Raw genomic sequence first — 17,918 nt, forward strand, 5'->3', positions numbered from 1 at the left:
TGGTGTCCTAGCTCTCTGAACTGCTGAGAGGAGCTGCTTCCATTAAACTCGATCATCTCACAATGTTGTTGTTAATGTGTACATTGTTCTCTTGGTTCTGCTCCCTTCTCTCAGCATCAGAGTTAAGTTATCCCATGCTTCTCTAGAGTCCAACCATTTATGATTTCTTATAGAAAAATAATATTCCATAATATTAATGTACCACAACTTGTTTAGCCATTCCCCAATTGATGGATATGCACTCAATTTCCAATTCTTTGCCACTACAAAAAGAGCTGCTATGAATATTTTGGAACATGTAGAATTTTTCCAATTTTTGATAATTTCTTCTGGATATAGACATAGAATTGGAATTGTTGGGTCAAAGGGTATAAATAGTTTTATTGTTCTTTGGGCATTTGTTCTCCAGAATGGCTGGATCTGTTCACAACTCCACCAGCAATGAATTTAATTTAACAAATATTTTAAGTACTTGTTTTGTGCAGAACATTGTTATAGGTCAGTAAACTACAGTTCAAGGACCAAATTCAATTTGCTTCCTGTTATCATATGATCTTAAATGTAAATAGCTTGTGGGTCATATCAAAATCAGAGCTAGGTCAGGCTTATTCCATGGGCTTATAATTTACTGACCCCTATTCTAGGCAATGGGATTGAATTTAATCTAATGCAATTTATTCTTGTTACTAGGGGATGCTGGCACTTTGGGTATTGTAATTGCTCTACTCCTATGTGGCACTTTAGCATTTACTTTTCCAATCCTTAGATCTCCTTTTATCAACAGCTGTTGATCTATACTCTGAACTGAAGAGCTGTCTCATGAAAAGTCTCTCAATATTGGGACTATAAATTTACAATTTTCATCATTATGTTTCTTTCCTTATCTTTTTGTTTCAATATTTACAATATTTTATAGATCTGATCCACCATGCCATGCTGTAACTAAACACACCAGAGCATACTAATCCAGTTAGTCATCAAGCAACAAGCAACATGCCCTTTGTTGTTGTTTTGTAGACGTTTTTAGTCATGAGCTTGAATCTGAACAAATTTGACACCCCACTAAAAAGAATCAAGATATACCATAAACTAGCTTTTATGGTTTAGCTGTCTTATGCCTTCTTACCTTGTTGATTTCCTGGCTCCCAGATCTCTTTCCCTGACCCCTACTTATTAATCTTCTAGTTCCCAGGTCTTTGACTTGTGAGTTAGTGTGTGACTATTTATTTTACAAAATAATTACTAAAAGATTTCCTTGTTTTTACTTACAAATAAATATCCACTAATATATCTCTTAAATAAAGGTATAGTTATAAAGGATTTTAAACTTAAAAACCTGAATAAATGATGATCAATAAAAGTTTGCAAATAGCATAATTTGGTGACCTCATTTGGGTTTTTCTTGCAAAGGTAGTGGAGTGGTTTGCTGTTGCCTTCTCCAGATCATTTTACAGCTGAAGAAACTGATGTAGAGTTAAGTGACTTGCCCAAGGTCACATAGCTAGTAAGTGTTTGAGGTTGAATTTGTACTCACGTCTTCCTGACTCCAGGCCTGATATTCTGCTCATTATGTCACCTACATGTCCACACTACATGACCAGCACTATGCTAAGGGGGTACAAAGAAAGATAGAAAACATAGTACCTGGACTCAAGGATTTCACATTTTAATGACAGAGACAACATTCAAGCAACTACACACATGATATATAGGGTATCCTATAGAGTAAAGCTTCACTAGACTTTTGAGACACCTTGTCTATGTAGTATAAATGGGAGGTAATTTGAGAAGGAAAGCATCGAATGTACTCTATGCATATTATGATTTGAACTTTCCTAAATTTTCAGTTTGGAAATAGACATAAAATTTTTAGTTAATACAAATAATAACAGTGAAAATTTATTAAAATACTTAATTGTAAATTCCTTATTTTCTGTTTTTAAAGTTTAAAATCCTATATAACTATATCTTTATAGAAGATATATATCTATGGATATTTATTTGTAAGTAAAAACAAATTTTAATTGTATCAGGAAATCTTCTGGTAATTATTTTGTAAAATGAATAGTCACACACTAACTCACAAGTCAAAGACCTGGGAACTAGAAGATTAAAGAGTAGGGCCAAGGAAAGAGTTCACCACTTTAAGTGTGAACAAGAGATCTGGGAGCTAGGAAATCAAGAAGGTAAGAAGGCATAATCAGAGGCTAAGCCAGAAAAGAATGGAAGGATTCAGAAGGTCACAAAGTACTAGCAAGCAGCTATGTATCCTAACACCCCTGTCCCATTCTTACGGCCATGTCCCTTGTTGGCTTACTTCCCCAAACAACCTCTTCCAGGTGATTGCTCAGTGCAGCTTTATCTGACTGGGTCAGGTAGTCTTCTACATATCCTGCACAACTGAATTTTCCCCAGGTGAATGTCTGTGATAGCCTAGAATTATTTATATTGAGATAAAGTTCATATTAAACTGAATTTAAGATTACACATAAAAAATTTTTCCAAGTAAAGACTACGATAATGTTGTATATATGTGTGTATATATACATATATATATATATACATATATATATATATGTATTACAAACGTTTTCTTGTCATTTTTTAAAGTGTCAAAACTATTTTTAACATAAAAAGAGATTTTGGACTATGTCTTATTTCTTACTAAAAGATGAAAATATTGCATTTTATTAATACATGAACACTTATTCAAGTAGATCAATAGGGGTGATTTTGTAGTAGTCATAATATTCATTCATCTATTAATATTCTGAAAATTTTAACTACCCAGGCTGAAGAGCTTTTTTGCCTCATGGAATGTACTAAACACTCTAAAATAGAATGGACTGATAATGAAGAGGCTCACAATAAGGAAAAGAAGTAGTTGTATTCTCCAGGGAAGAGTTGGTTGCTAAAATGTCATGGAGTTGTCAATGTCTAGGTTTTTTTTTAATCTTTTGTAATAAACTGGGTAAGTCTATGATTAGTCTGGCAATAGCTCTTCTGACTACTCTGCCAAGCATTCCTGCTTCCAAGATCCACTATACCTTGGACACATTATTTTTTATCATTATCTAAAGTGAGGTGAGCAAAGGAAAAAGAAAATCACTTTGGCAGAGGGTGTAGGATAGAATGAATTAGTGGAAGCCATGAGGTTAAGAGACCACTTGGGAAGTTCTTGCAATAATTTGGGTGAGATATGAAAAGGACTTCAGTGAAGAGAGTTGCTGTATGAGGAGGAAGGAATCCGATGCCAGCAATGTTGTGAAGCTAGAAACAGTAAGGTGTGACAATTGCTTAGATTTATAGAATGAGGAAGAGTGAGGAGTCAAGGATTGCATCAAGGTTATGATGCCTTTGATAGGAATGGGGAGATTTGGAACTTCATATACTAAGACTACCATCTTTATAAAAACCTCCAATGAGGAACTTTCTCTTCTTGAGACCCAAATTTCCACTTTTATATAACTCTGTTAAAATTTTTTTTACTTAAGATCAAAACTAAATTTTCAGCTTACAACTATTGTTCCTAATTCTGCCCTTTGGGGTCAAATAGAACAAGAGTAACCATTATTCTACATTCAATAAACTGCAGGCCTTTTCCTTTCATGGATACTCTCCTCTGAACATTCTTCCATTTTCCTGACTCCATCTTTCCTAAACTATGGTGCCTAGAACTGCACATAATATGCCAGATGTTGTCTGAATAGAAGAGAAAATGGCAGAATTCTCTCTCCTTTAGTCTTGGAATAGGAACTTCCCACTGTAGTTAAAAATTCTGTGAGCTTTTTTCTTTAGGGATGATTTGCTTTAGTTAATTTCCATGAGTGCCAAGCCAGTTCTTTTTCAATTAGACTTATGGGATTGTCCTCTTGCCCACAGGCCAGCATGATTTCAACTCTTTACTCTTGAAATTCATGAAAAATACTTAATATCTTTTGGGGTAGGGTGGTATGAGATTTTGCTTCGAAATTTCCTGTATATATGTATTGCTATTGTTCCTTTGTTCAAAGGTTTCTGGGAAAGAAGATCCATGACCAATTGTATATTAGTATCAAGATATAAATTGGTTTATTTAGCCTAAACTTCCTATGGCAGTTATACTCATTTCCTTATTCTATAGTCACTGGAGATGAATAGCTGGTCACTGCTCTCTTCTTATAGTAACTCTACTCTATTGACATTGTTCCTATTCATAAAAATATTTAGCTTTTTCTGGCCCTCAAGAAGTTTTCCCTTTTCTCTTTTCAGATTACAGAACAGGCCCATGTTTCACACTGGTCAGCAATCAGATGTGCCAGGGACAGCTCAGTGGGATTGTCTGTACAAAAACTCTTTGCTGTGCCACAGTTGGAAGAGCTTGGGGCCACCCCTGTGAGATGTGCCCAGCGCAGCCTCATCCCTGCCGCCGAGGTTTCATCCCTAACATCCGAACTGGAGCTTGTCAAGGTAAGTCTGTAGCTAGTTTCTTCTTAATATTATTAATGGATTAATCATTAATGAACTAATGGATTATTTTTATTGAGTTCTCTTGCTTTGGATAACTGCTTTTCTATATATGTATAAAGCATGGAGAAAAATCATGGTTGCATTAACGCTTCATGCTTTTACTAAGTGCATGATATTCAAAGCAAATTGCATTGGTAAGTTGGGTCATGTTGGAGCAGCCAAAATCTTAATGAATTTTTCCTTACTAGCAGCTCCTTTTGATCTGACAGAGGTGCTTCAGTATACCTCTGACTCCAGGGTTAGGGTGACTTTATATTTAGAGGAATGCTTAGTATCAACACAAAGCAAGATCTGTGAACATGTTATTTGCTTTTCTTAACCTTTCTTTAAAGTTGGTTGAATTTGTAGGTATCCCCTTGATCTTTGGTTATACTTATCTGAACTGAAGAAATTTACACTCAGTGCCACTTAAAATGCCCTGTTAATACATTTTATACAACTTAAGAAATAAATGTGTATTTGTTACAGAATATTAAATCTCCCCAGATGTTGCTTTCTTCTGAGCATGCTTCTTCACTGAAGCCTTTGCAACTGCTTTTGGCTTTTATTCCAGGTCTTCCAGCTGTACAGATTCTTTTATTGTCTGGATGTCTGGCAGGAAACAGGAGAAAGTTAACAGGGGCAACTATGTACTAAACCAATGGAGACTGAAAACTCCTAGGATTCTATCTTTATAAGGGGAGGGGGTGAAGTTTTCTTTAGACATCATCACCAAGTGCTCCAACAAGTTGCTTTTTTTGAGTGAATTTAGACCATGAGGTTAATATTTTATGTATGTTGAATAATAATTTTTATGCTTTGTTTCAGTTTTTTTAGATAGTATGCAACAAAATAGAACTTGGCCTTAAACACATTTTTCCGTGGGTGTCCCTGTTTAACTGGCCAAATAGTATTCCTGGTGCACACCCATGTGCTCTGTCTGCTCTTGGCTAGCATCTGTTGCACTGTGAATTAATTCTTTTCTTTGTACCCCAATATGCAGAGGTATATGTTTGGGGGGGGGAGTTGGAAGCCCCTCAATCCCCTGGAGTTTTTGAAATGATCATTGTGGGACTTTTAAAGTATATATATAACTTTGACAAGTGTGAGTAGAATGGAGTTTTCAAAGCTAATCTGTTCAATGGAGAGCACTCTCCAGAGGTTAGAGTGTGGCCCATCTTAACAGATTGAGGATGTGGAGGATGAAAGAGAAAGAGGGAACTAATATTGAGGAATTTTGCTATTCATTTCACACCTCCTACTGTTTCCTCCGACAGTCTTTGCCACCTGTTGGCTTCTTCCATTTCCTCTCAGAAACATACTCTGCCTCCACTCTTGAGTGTCTCGGATGAAAATCAGTTTATGGGGAATGAAAAAAGACTGTGGAATTGAGAGAGTTATGTTTCTGCTTAAAAATAATACAAGACTCTAGAGATTGGGTGATCATTCTCTATATTTGCATTGCCAGATGGAGAACCTGGTTAATCAATCAGCAAGCATTTATTAAGTGTTTACATATTTCAGTGATTCTGCCATTCTCTCTCCCTTTTTAAGGGCAGATGTGATCATTTTTTCAGATTTGGGCCAGCTCTCCCTTCCTGGGATATACAAATCCTGCGACCTAATTTGCAGGTGCCCTAAGTACCATACTTCTATTACTCTGGGGTCCTCAGAAAATGGAAACAAATAAAATTCCATTAAAAGGAGCTGAGCTGAGGAGTTTGCCACTTTATAGTCAATTGATATTGAGCTCAATTCTCCAACCTAAAGGTTAGAGAACGGGCATAGGAACATGTTGCCTCTTTCAGATTGTAGATTGTAGATTGTAAATTCCTCAAGGGAAAGAGCTATTTTCACTTTTGTGTTTGTATATCCAGGACCTAGCCTTGTACCCATCACATAGTGGGCACTTAAAAATGTGTGATGATTTGTTATTTGTTGAAGCCCTTGGAGAGAGGGATGGTCAATCTGTTGAATTTATACAAGGTTGAGAAATTGCCTTGAGAGAATGGAGAAATTCTTCTCATATTTACCAGGCTTTATATCTAGGAAGGGACAAGCATACTTATGTGCAATGAATGCATGGGTATGTTTTCTGCCATGTATTGGCTCACATTTCTCACATGGTCATATGGATAAGTACTTATTCTCTGAGCTGACTTGCTTACCCCAACCTGCCCTCTCACTGGCAGGTACTGATTTCCCAGAGAAGGACTATCACCCTGGGGGTTACACTTTTGTGAGGGAATATGCTTCCCCCATTTACTACTCTAGCATTTGAGAGTCCACTATTGCATTTCTACTTACAAAACCTGTTTTATAGCCAAAAACTTCCCTGACATTTAAGAAAATATGTTATTTAAAAGTAGTCATGAAAAGTGCCCAGCAAGAATATGTGTAGGCCATTGTTTACAGGACAGCCATTCTCTATTTTTAAACCTTAACTTGATTCTGATTATTCTGCCCTTCATGTAATGCTTCAAGGAGATGTATGCTCAGAAGGAAATCAAGCTAAATACAAATTCCTAGCTACTCAAGTACCATGATAAATAGGATGCTAGATGATGAAAGAAGTGGGGGATTTTGCTTGTAAATAAGTTCTCAATAAGTGATAAAATAATATCTTAGATTGGATGATTTTTATTAAAATGTTCATATCAGGTTAATGAAAAGCATTAGACTCAGACAAAAGTGATGTAATCAAATAAAATAAGATCCTACTTATATATTTGCATGTAATTTTTATTTGTGGAGCAGAACTCTAATTTTTGTGTTTTTTACATTAAATAGTTTATTTATTTTTCCAACTACATGAAATTGTAGGTTTTCAACTCATTTTTTGCAAGGTTTTAAGTTTTACATTTTTCTCCTTCCCTTCCTTCCCTCCTCCCTTCCCCTGACAGAAGACAATCCAACATAGGCCATACATGAATAATCATGTTAAACATAGATCCATGTTAGGTAGAACACTGTTTTAAAAATATTTCTTGTGGGCGGCTAGGTGTTGTAGTGGATAGAGAACTGACACTCTGGAGTCAGGAATACCTGAGTTCAAATCCGGCTTCAGACACTTAAAAATTACTTAGCTGTGTGGTTTTGGGAAAGCCACTTAACCCCATTTACCTTGCAAAAACCTAAAAAAACTAAAAAATATTTCTTGAATATATCAAGTTATAAAAATATGTGATATTTTATACCAGAATAAATACTTTAAATTTTGGCATTCCTTTTCTTTCATTTTTTGTTTCAAGAATCCATTTTGTTAACATGATTAAAGAATTTTCAAATAGTAAATTCTTTCTTTTCAGATAGTAAGACAAAAAGCTAAGACTGTACATTGGTTTTTGAAGTCTTAGTTATAAAAAATTTACTCAAAATGAAGTAAATAAGTTTAGGAGCATTGTTTGTCCATGGGATTCTAGATTTAGATTAGGTTTTTATGGAGTTTTTTTATGTGAAGAGAAATGTATGTATACTTTGAAAGATCTTGCCTTTTGAACATGTTGATACTAAATAAATATCTAAGTCTTTAATTATTGTATTTTTGTGCTTTGCTCTGAGCAAAGCAAAAAAAAAAAAAACCAACAACCCCAAAACAAGGAGGTTCATATAGCTGGAGATTGAAACTGAACTAAGGGGGGTGGAGAGAAAGAATGGGTCTTCTTTCAGAAGACCAATAACTTTATTGAATAAATCATTATGTTATACTGTAATTTTTAACAAAGGTTTGTCTTTTCATAGTTCAACACCATAATGCTGTAACTGGGAAATATGGCATGCAAGTAAATTTAGTTAGTATCACTGTGGGTAGGAAAGTCAAAACGACTTTCTTAAGGATGAATTGAATGGGATTAATTTTCTTTCTCCCTCTTTCCCTCTCTCTACATCTCTCTCCATCGCCCTCCCTCTCTCTCCAATTTATGATAGATGTGGATGAATGCCAAGCCATCCCTGGCCTTTGTCAAGGAGGAAATTGCATTAATACTGTTGGATCATTTGAGTGCAAATGCCCTGCTGGACACAAATTTAATGAAGTAACACAAAAATGTGAAGGTAAGACCTTTTAGACCCTGTGCCTCAGGGGTAAATGAAGATTGAAGAAGTTTGGGGAAACTCATGTTTAATGACCCAACTAGTTTAGATATGATTCTTTTATCTTTCTTTTTAAAATTGTTGCCTTGAATATTTAAATAGAATTGGTTATCAGTAATAATATATACCCTTTTGATGCTGAAACAAAATGAAACTACAGACTTTTCCACTTTTATAGACTTATAATGAGAGGTAAAGCTGAGTCAAATGAACATTGAAATATGAAATATTTCAAACTAACGTTTAGTTTTAAATGTTTGAGACATTTTTGCATAGCTTTATAGACACACATTTGAATTCAACTGTTAGATATCCTTTGGAGTACTACATTTTATTGGGTTTTTAACATTGTATGATTTTTAATAGAAAAAAGATTTATCATTTGTTTGATGGGATTGATTACACATCTCCTTATTCTCATACTTTAGTTGTCTGATGTGTATTGATGAGAAAAATAACTTGCAAAGTTCATTAAATCTTGAAAAATCAGGTTGGGATAATATTTTCTATTATGTTTTGCATTTGGATTCTAAAAAGTGACCTTGGTTTATAGAAAGTGTTCAGAGGATATGTTAATATTGACTGCTTTTTGCCAGAAATGAACTTGATTTCCAGATAGCATTAAAAAAATTCTTGTAGTTATAATGGAAGGATCCTATCTCAGACACTTGCATGTGTTATTTTGACTAGGTAAATTAACCAGTCATGACCTTACTTTCCTCATCTGTAAAATGAGGGACTTGTGCCATATTGGTTACTGAGATCTCCACCTTAGATCTATAGTCTAATCTCTTCATAGGAACAACATTTTCAGGAAATAAAGAAATGGGTAAACCTGAATTGTCTTTTCATTATTAGACTTTTATATTGTGACTTCTGGAAATGTCCAATACCATTATCATTTTAATTTGATAAAAATTTGAATTGAATCAATTCTTAAAACTTTAATATTAAATTATGTTTTAAATGCTTAATAAGAAATTCCTTCCATTAGATTCAGTCCACATAAACTACCTGATATTTCTTGGTCTTAGTTATTTGAATGGTCTGTCTGTTGAAAATTGTTATTACAAGATTTAATTTCTTCCATGAATGATAAGACAGGTTATTCTGAGTCATTTGTTGGCACTTTGATTCTTACTGTTTTGTTTCTATTGCTGTTAACTGTTAAGGATGAAATATAATTTAAATGAAATCCCCAAATTGAGAGTTAGATGAATAATTTCTATTTTGGAATCATACTGTCAAAATATCTTAAAATTTCATGTTCTAAATCTGGCAGAATTTTGCTCAAAATTAGACTTTTGGGTCAGTGGAGTAACATGTAGCTTATCTCTCATTCCCATCTATTGGAAGATATTTTTCATTTTAATGGATCAATGTTTTCATTATTGTGGTCATACTTTCATTGATGCAGATTGAATCTGATACATTCCTTCTTATCTTGTGTGATTCTGGTTCATGTTATTCCATATCCTTTTAGAAGATCAAATAAATGTGTTGAGAGCCTTTCTCTTAACTCTTTTGCCTAACATATATTACCTTGATGATATCCCTTGTACTATTTCTTGAATGAAGGTCATCATCAGATACATGTAGCTGCTGATTTGCACCTATCATCTGTCTCTCTCTCTTGTCTATCAAATTACCTAATTTTAATTCCTTGAGGTTTATGTACATTTTTAAGAGAACATTTGTATCCAAAAGATAGTTCTTTGCACTGAGGGGACAGCTTACTTTCATTAAAAAACATTGTGAAGTTTCCCCAATGCAAACCAGCTCACTCTTCCTACTTGATTTTTGCCCAACTCATTGTCCATCTGTATTTCCTTTACTGAATATAAGTACTGATGGAGTAAGTCACTGGACTGACCATCAAACTGCAAATATTTCTGGGTAGTAAGCATTATTTATCCATTTGATTCTTTCCTATTTAGATTATTAGATTGATTTTTTAAAATTATGAGTTACATGCAGGGGATTGTTTATTATTCTGGGACTAACTAAATACAAGCAGCATAATATCTACAACAGGAGCATATAGAGAATTTGGTCATCTATAGAGATTTCCTCTTCCATTTGAAACCAGTGTAAGATGTCCCCATGGCTATGATTTTATGAAGACTTTTTTTGAAATGTGTCTCTTGATGCTAGCAATCAATAGGTCATTGAACAAACTTCCCTTCCAGAGGAAACTGACTGGAGAATGACAAATGGATATAACATGGAAAAAATATGTAAACATTTCTTTCATGATTTATTTATCATTAATGATAGAGGAATCACTATATTTAGATTATACCTCGGCCCCCCAAAAGAAGTATAAATAAATGGCAAGCATGAAGATAAAATAGGGATGTGTGACTGGATCAGATCAAATGCACAATGAAGGAATCCATGTTGCAGTGTCTTGAAAACATTAAAAGATCATTTCCTAAGATATCTCAGAGAAAAGACATCAAAAGCATGGAGGGGGGGAGAAGCTCACAAATTATATTAATAGTTCCCCAAAGCAATGATGAAAACTCCATTAACTACTGGTCCATGTCTGTTTTCTCATCATTATAAAATTTTTATGAGAATGATCTACATTTGACAAAAAAGGCATGCTTAATAAAAATATGAGAAGGGAACAGGCCTCTTTTGTCGTCAGTTCTTACAGCAACCTATATGTTTATAGTCATGACTCAGAGTAGAGAAACTATAAGACCATGTTTTGTTTATTTTTTCAGTTATAATAAAAAAGGCATTTGACTCTGTAGTTTGAAATGCACCTTTTAAAACTCTGTTACAACAAGGGCTCTCTAACACCTGTGTAAAGATTTTAAAAGATTTAGAAAGGGAGCTAAGATGGTAAGGTGGCAGGAAGCAACTTAGTGAACTGTTCAGCCTCCACCCCAAACTCCTTCATGCAGATGTAGAAACCATACTAGTTTAAATCTTAATGGAGAAATCTAAGGAAAAAAAGTCATGAGTCACTTTTCCAGCCCCAGAGGGCACAGGGAGGTAGAGAGGACTGCAGACACTAGGATACTATAGACAATGCCAGGAGTGGATGTTCAGAGCATTTTAATTCATTGAAACATTGTGCACCAGGGCAAGAAGAGACTCATACTAGATTACTGAAAGGAGAGAGGTGCCACTTGGCAGCTTTGTCACATACTGTCCAATGCTAGTTCCAGATTCAGGGCAGATTGAAGAAGGGACCTGTGCCCAGGAGTAACATTCTGGATTAGGAAATGACTATAGACTCTTTCATATCCAGAGAAACAAGTTCTGAAACAAAGAGCAGCAGTGTGGCTCATATCTCAGGAAAAGAGGAGGATCTCAGTTCCATCATCTTTCCTAGATTGAAGTCTGTAAAAAGAATAATCAGGAGCAAAAATTCCAACCAGCAAGGAGCAAGCTGTTCTGTCATGCTGAAACAGTAGAGCTTCCCAGGTGGTTAATAGTAGATGAGTCCAATAGTCTATTGCTACTCAATTCCAAAGCTAAGCTAGGAACTGGCAGAGCTTAGACCAGGGGGGCAGCAAGCAGAAATTTCTCTGGATCACACCATACTGCAAACATTAAAGCTTACAGATCCCCATCATGAGCTGTCCCTGAAAGTCTGAAATAACACAGCATTCAATACTACAAGAAAATAGCAGCAAGACCAACCCAAATCTTCTCTCTAGAAGTGTTCAGTGCCTGCATCTAATATCAAGTCTGTAATCAGGAAGTAGGCTGAAAGAATGAGTGAACAGACAATGATTTCTACCCTAATGAGTTATTATGGTGACAGACATAAACCCAGAAAAAGAGAATGATTCTAAAATATCTATAAGCAAAGCCTCAAAGAAAAAAGTTTAGTCACAAATTCAACTAGAATTAACAAAAGAGATGAACAAGAATTTTTAAAAGAATTTTTGAAAAGTAAATAAATGAAACAAAAATTTGGAAAAGAAATGAAAGCTATGTATGAAAAAATCAGAAAAGGAATTAACAGCTTGGCATAAGAGGTATAAAATCTTGCCTAAGCAAACTATTTCATGAAAATTAGAATGAACCAAATTGAAATCAGTCACTCTACAAGATAACAAGAGATAATAAAACAAAGTTGGGACACTGAAAAAAAAAATTTAAAGTATCTCATAGCAAAAACAGCTGACATGAAAAGTAGGTCAATGAGAAAAAAATTAAGAATCATTGGACTATATCAATCCTATGTCTCAAAAGAAAACATAGATATTAAATTTAAAAAATCTTAGAAGAAAGCTGTCCACATCTCTTTGCCAGAGGACAAAGTGAAATAGAATCAATCCACTGGTCACTTTTTGAAATGAACCCCAAAATGAATACTCCCAGGAACATTATAACCAATGTCCAAAGCTTTGAGGTAAAAAAAAATGCAAGCAACCAGAAAGAAATAATCCAAATACTGAATCAAGATAGTACATGTTTTAGCAGGCACTAGTATTAATAAATGGAGAGTTTGGAATATTATATATCATAAAGCAAAGGATAGAGGTTTTTCATCCAAAAATAACTTATCCAGCAAAACTGAATATAATCCTACAGGTGGGAAAAATCAGATGGAGAGAAGTGAAGACAGCTAATGTCACACAGAAGCTCATAGAATTTCAAGTTTGAAAAGTTCTTCAAAGGCCATTTAATGTCCAATCTAGACTTGAAAAAAAAAACTCCTATTCCATTTAGCTGACAACTGTTCATCTAGTCTTTGCTTGAAGACATCCAATGCTGTGATTGCCATTGTGCCTTTGGATAGTTCTAATGATTAGAAATTTTTTCTTCAGATTAAGCCTAAATTTGTCTCATTGCAATTTGCACCCAACTTCCTATTTCTTTCCTCTGGACCAAGTGGAAAAAGTTGAATACTTTTGTCCATATAATATTCACTGAATTCATGAAAACAATTATTTTATCCCAGGGGTGCTATATGACTATGAATGCTACAAATAAATAAATAAATAAATAAACGAATAAATACATAAATGCAATAGCCAATAAATCAAAATTTTGAGTCACCTAAAAGCCACTGTGACCCTAAATAGGTATATTGCCATGTAAAACTGCACATAAAAATTGACAAATAGAAAATCAATTAAGAGACATGGGATCAGAAAAATATATAGACATATCAATAAGGAGTTGTAATTGATGGACACATTCCCCCAGCTCTCCACCTTTGACTTAATCATATTAACTCCTTATCTTAGCTATTCATGCACATGTATACCCTGTTTTCCCCCTTCCCTCATCCCTATAGACTGTTAACTCTTTGGAAGCATTGGCTTGTTTATAGAGCTCTGTGTATTATCATTGGCTTATATATGGTGGACACTTAAATGTTTCTGGAAGTTAAGTTGAGAAAATTCCTTATTCTTAAGATCTGTGTTATTTCCAAAGACTTCCCTTTTAATCTTCCCTAAAGAATACTCTTAAACTAACTAATCTTTTGGGAATTTGTGTCTTAGCAACAACAGTAACACTCTAAGTAAGAATCTATTTCTCTCCTCTCCATTCCCCCAGTCCATCCCCTTGCTAAATTTGAGATGTCATGACAGTTTTGCTTATTTCAGGTCAACCTCTTTGCTCCATCTTTCTCCGCAGTATGTATGAAAGACTAATTCAATTTACATCCATCTAGTTGGAATAGACCTATTTACCTTTATGAAACTTCACAATGACAATACTGTTTATGTTAACATAAGCTCTAATATAAGCAGTAAAATATTGTTTGGTTTAGCCCCCAATCCTAGAACAGAAAAATGGTGATTTTGCTTTTAAAAAGGTCAAAATGTTGCCTATAAAACAAACATGGAGAATTTGAGTCACAAGATACTTGAATCTAGTACACTTACAACTGAATTTTTTTTTGTTAATTTAGGACTCTGCTCAGGCCTGAAAATCTCAATTTTATTGTGTTGTTAGGCTTTTAAATTAATCCTGAAAGCTTTCTGTTTTACTCCTCAGAGGCTTGGAGCAAAAGCATCGCAAACACTCCATAGTTCAAGATAGAAATTTTAATGTTCCTAGCATGCCCATGTAGGGAAGAGAAGGAAGCTTACACTAGTAATATTGTAGCTGCCCCTTGAGTTTTCTCTTAGAAGGCCTAGGAAGGATTTAATAAAAATGTCCTAACTCATCAAAAACAAATAGAGTTGAAATAAGAATAATTTGATTATCATTGGATGGGGCAGTTATAGTTATCAGTATTCTTCTCAATTAATAAAGTTTTATATCTTTGTGACACACAAAAATTGGCTAGGTCTTAGAAGCTTTACTTTGTGGTAACCATTCAGCAGTCTCAAGGTAATGTTCTGATGTACTAAAATGAGAATTTTCTAACCAAGTCCAAGAGTTATGGAGAGTGCTTAACCATATATACTGAATTTGTCTCTGGAGATTTATGTGTAAATTAAAATTTTGTAAGCTGAACCAAGTATTAGAAAATGGCTGTCTTTTAAAGATTTTTTTTGCTAAGTTTTGTTTTGTAAAGTGAGTAATCTATTAATTTAGCTACTCATGACTTTAATTTATCCATCTTTAAAAATTCATATTTTCACATTTGAGTTTTCTCAATGTGATGTCTACCTACATTAGGCATAGTCATAGACTCATGCTTTAGAGCTGGAAGAGAATTTCAGAATTATTTTAATTCATTCCCCTTATTTTCCAGATGAGAAAACTGAGACTCTACAGAAGTTAAGTGAATTGCCCAAGGACATGCATTAAGTAGCAATACCTGAATTTTAATTCAGAATCAAAGTTATTATAACTATAAAGTGATTTCATGTCATTATAATATTTGATCTTCAAAATAACTCTGTGAAGAAAGCAATGCAAGCATTCTCATTGCCATTTAACAAATGAGAAAAACTATGACACAGAAGTTATTATTTTTCCAAGGCCACATCACCTTTAAGTGTTAGAAATGGATAGGACACAGGACCTGGAGTCAGAAACACCTACATCAAATCCAGCTTTTTGACAGCGGGCAAATAAGGTTAACTTTCATTGACCTCAGTTCATCACCTACTTCCCAGGGTTATTGGGAGATAATATTTGTAAAGTGCTTTGCAAGCTTTAAGGCATTACATAAATGTAAACTATTATATTTACATTTATAGAATGCTTTAAAATACAAGGTGCTTTATGGATATAACTTTTTTTGGTGGTAACTATCACCCTATCTGGTTTACCTTCCTAATTCTGAAGATCAGGAAACTGAGTCAAAGGATTTAAATGACATGTCCAGGATTAGAGGTGGAATTTGAACCTGTGTCTTTTGGCTCTTAGTCTTGTGTTCTTTTACATGTTATCCTACTACCTTTCTACAGACTTGATGAAAAGTGGTCAGAATTTCTACTGCAATTTTAATAAATGTTATTGATCACTTTTTGTAAGCATTCTCTATGCTAGATTTAACTCTGAAAGAGTTTATTTCAGAACAGATTCATTTTCTGTTTATAAGTAGATTAAAGGAGCCATGTTTGGACTAGTTTTCCAAATACTATATTTCTAATATATACACCCTAGTTTTTCTTACTTATTCAATGTTTATAAAGATAATATATTAAAACATTTTATTTTTGAAATGTGAAAATAAACTTTTTCAATTTTTCTGTCTTAGATTACTCTATTGTATTTTTAAAATTAATTCCTTCCATTAAGATTTTCAGTTAAAATTTCTTCCATTCCTCTCTTATTGGAAATGTTTAGATGAAAGGTTATCCAAACTAACAATTGACAGAATGGACTCTAGACATGAAAAGAGTAATAGATTCAAGATATAACAGTATGCTTGTCTTGTCGGTGATGAATACATAGGCCATGAAGAATGGGAAAGAGACAGTTGCCAATAGTGTTTTCCTGCATTCATACCATATTGCAGTCTTGTTAGCATAAAGATGAAAGAGGTCTTCACCCACAACTTTTGTAGAAATAGAAAAGATACCTCCCATTTTCCTATACACTGCTCTACAGTTGCATTGAAATCCAGTGTTAACAAATATAGTAGTGTTTTGCTCATACTTAATCTAGTTAAAAATTTTAATTGCCTCTATATTTGACCAAATATATTTTCTGTGGCTTCTATTGCTTCTCAATCACAAAATTGGACTGATTTTATTGACTAGAAATTTATGGTGCATGACCTCATTTGAGCCTTTACTTTTACTCAGTAATCCTATTCTCACTGATACCCAATATGATGATTTTAAACTTTTCCCTCCATTTTCAAGTACTAAGTTGCATCTCTAAAATCTCCACTATGACAAAAGGCTTAGCTAAAAGTTTGGCTGAAATTTACCTCTCTGATAATTTAAGTACTCTGTAGTCCTGCCAAACTGGCCTCTTCATTATATACATGACTTAACATTTCTTATCTCTGTGCCTTACAATGGCCATCCCTCATGCCTGAAATGCATTCTCTCATATCTCTCTTGGAATATCCTTCAAAATTCAAGCCAAGTGCATCATCTACATGAGGTCCTTTTTGATCATACTTCTTTTTCCAGATTAATTAAAATGATTTTTTTTATTAAGACATCTTAAAAATGGAACACGTCTCTCAAGGGGAGAGGGGCCTTTGATCATATTTTTCCTCAACTACTAGTGCCTTTTTACCTCAAATAGCCTTGTATTTATTTTGCATATACTTAAATATGTATTTGTTATACCACCTGGTAGAATAGAAGCTGTTTGAAAACAGATACTATTTATTTCACTTTTGTCTTTGTACTTCCATATAGAAAATGACTGGCACCTAAAATACTAATAAATTCTTATTGATTGAATAAATGACTGAAACTATCCAATAATTGAATAAATGACTGAGACTATCTCCCTTTCTGTGCTTTAAAAAACATTAACATTATTCTCATTTTCCTTTCTATGCTTCTTTAAATATTCTACCTTCATCACACTTTTCTCTTGTCTATTATCAGATAATAGACTATCTTATGCCTTGCTAAGACTAATTCTTCTACCTATGACACTGATCCCATTTCTCTCATTGAAAGGGCCTTGCTCTAAAAATCTATCTTTTCTTTCTCATCCTTCTTTTATCTTTTTCCTTTTGATTAGTTCTGTCCCACATTTGTATAAGTATACCAAGGTCTTCATAATTTTTAAATGAATTAAAAAAACCTTCCAGGGGCGGCTAGGTGGCCCAGTGGATACAGCACCGGCCTTGGAGTCAGGAATACCTGGCTTCAAATCCGACCTCAGACACTTAATAATTACTTAGCTGTGTGGCCTTGGGCAAGCCACTTAACCTCATTGCCTTGAAAAATCTAAAAAAAAGCCTTCCTATAAAACTACTATCCAAAGTA

At 34.1% G+C, this 17,918-nt stretch overlaps 1 protein-coding gene across 1 annotated transcript in view; it reads left to right on the plus strand.

Moving 5' to 3' along the window:
- Nucleotides 1-17,918, plus strand: part of FBN1 (fibrillin 1) — a 306,997-nt gene that overhangs the window by 134,534 nt on the left and 154,545 nt on the right. Inside the window, exons 6-7 of the mRNA XM_074234744.1 lie at nt 4,252-4,449; nt 8,416-8,541. Coding sequence (XP_074090845.1) covers nt 4,252-4,449; nt 8,416-8,541 — 324 coding nt within the window. The remainder of the gene's footprint in view (nt 1-4,251; nt 4,450-8,415; nt 8,542-17,918) is intronic.

This window comes from Macrotis lagotis, chromosome 4 (assembly GCF_037893015.1).
Source record: "Macrotis lagotis isolate mMagLag1 chromosome 4, bilby.v1.9.chrom.fasta, whole genome shotgun sequence".
Taxonomy (NCBI): domain Eukaryota; kingdom Metazoa; phylum Chordata; class Mammalia; order Peramelemorphia; family Peramelidae; genus Macrotis; species Macrotis lagotis.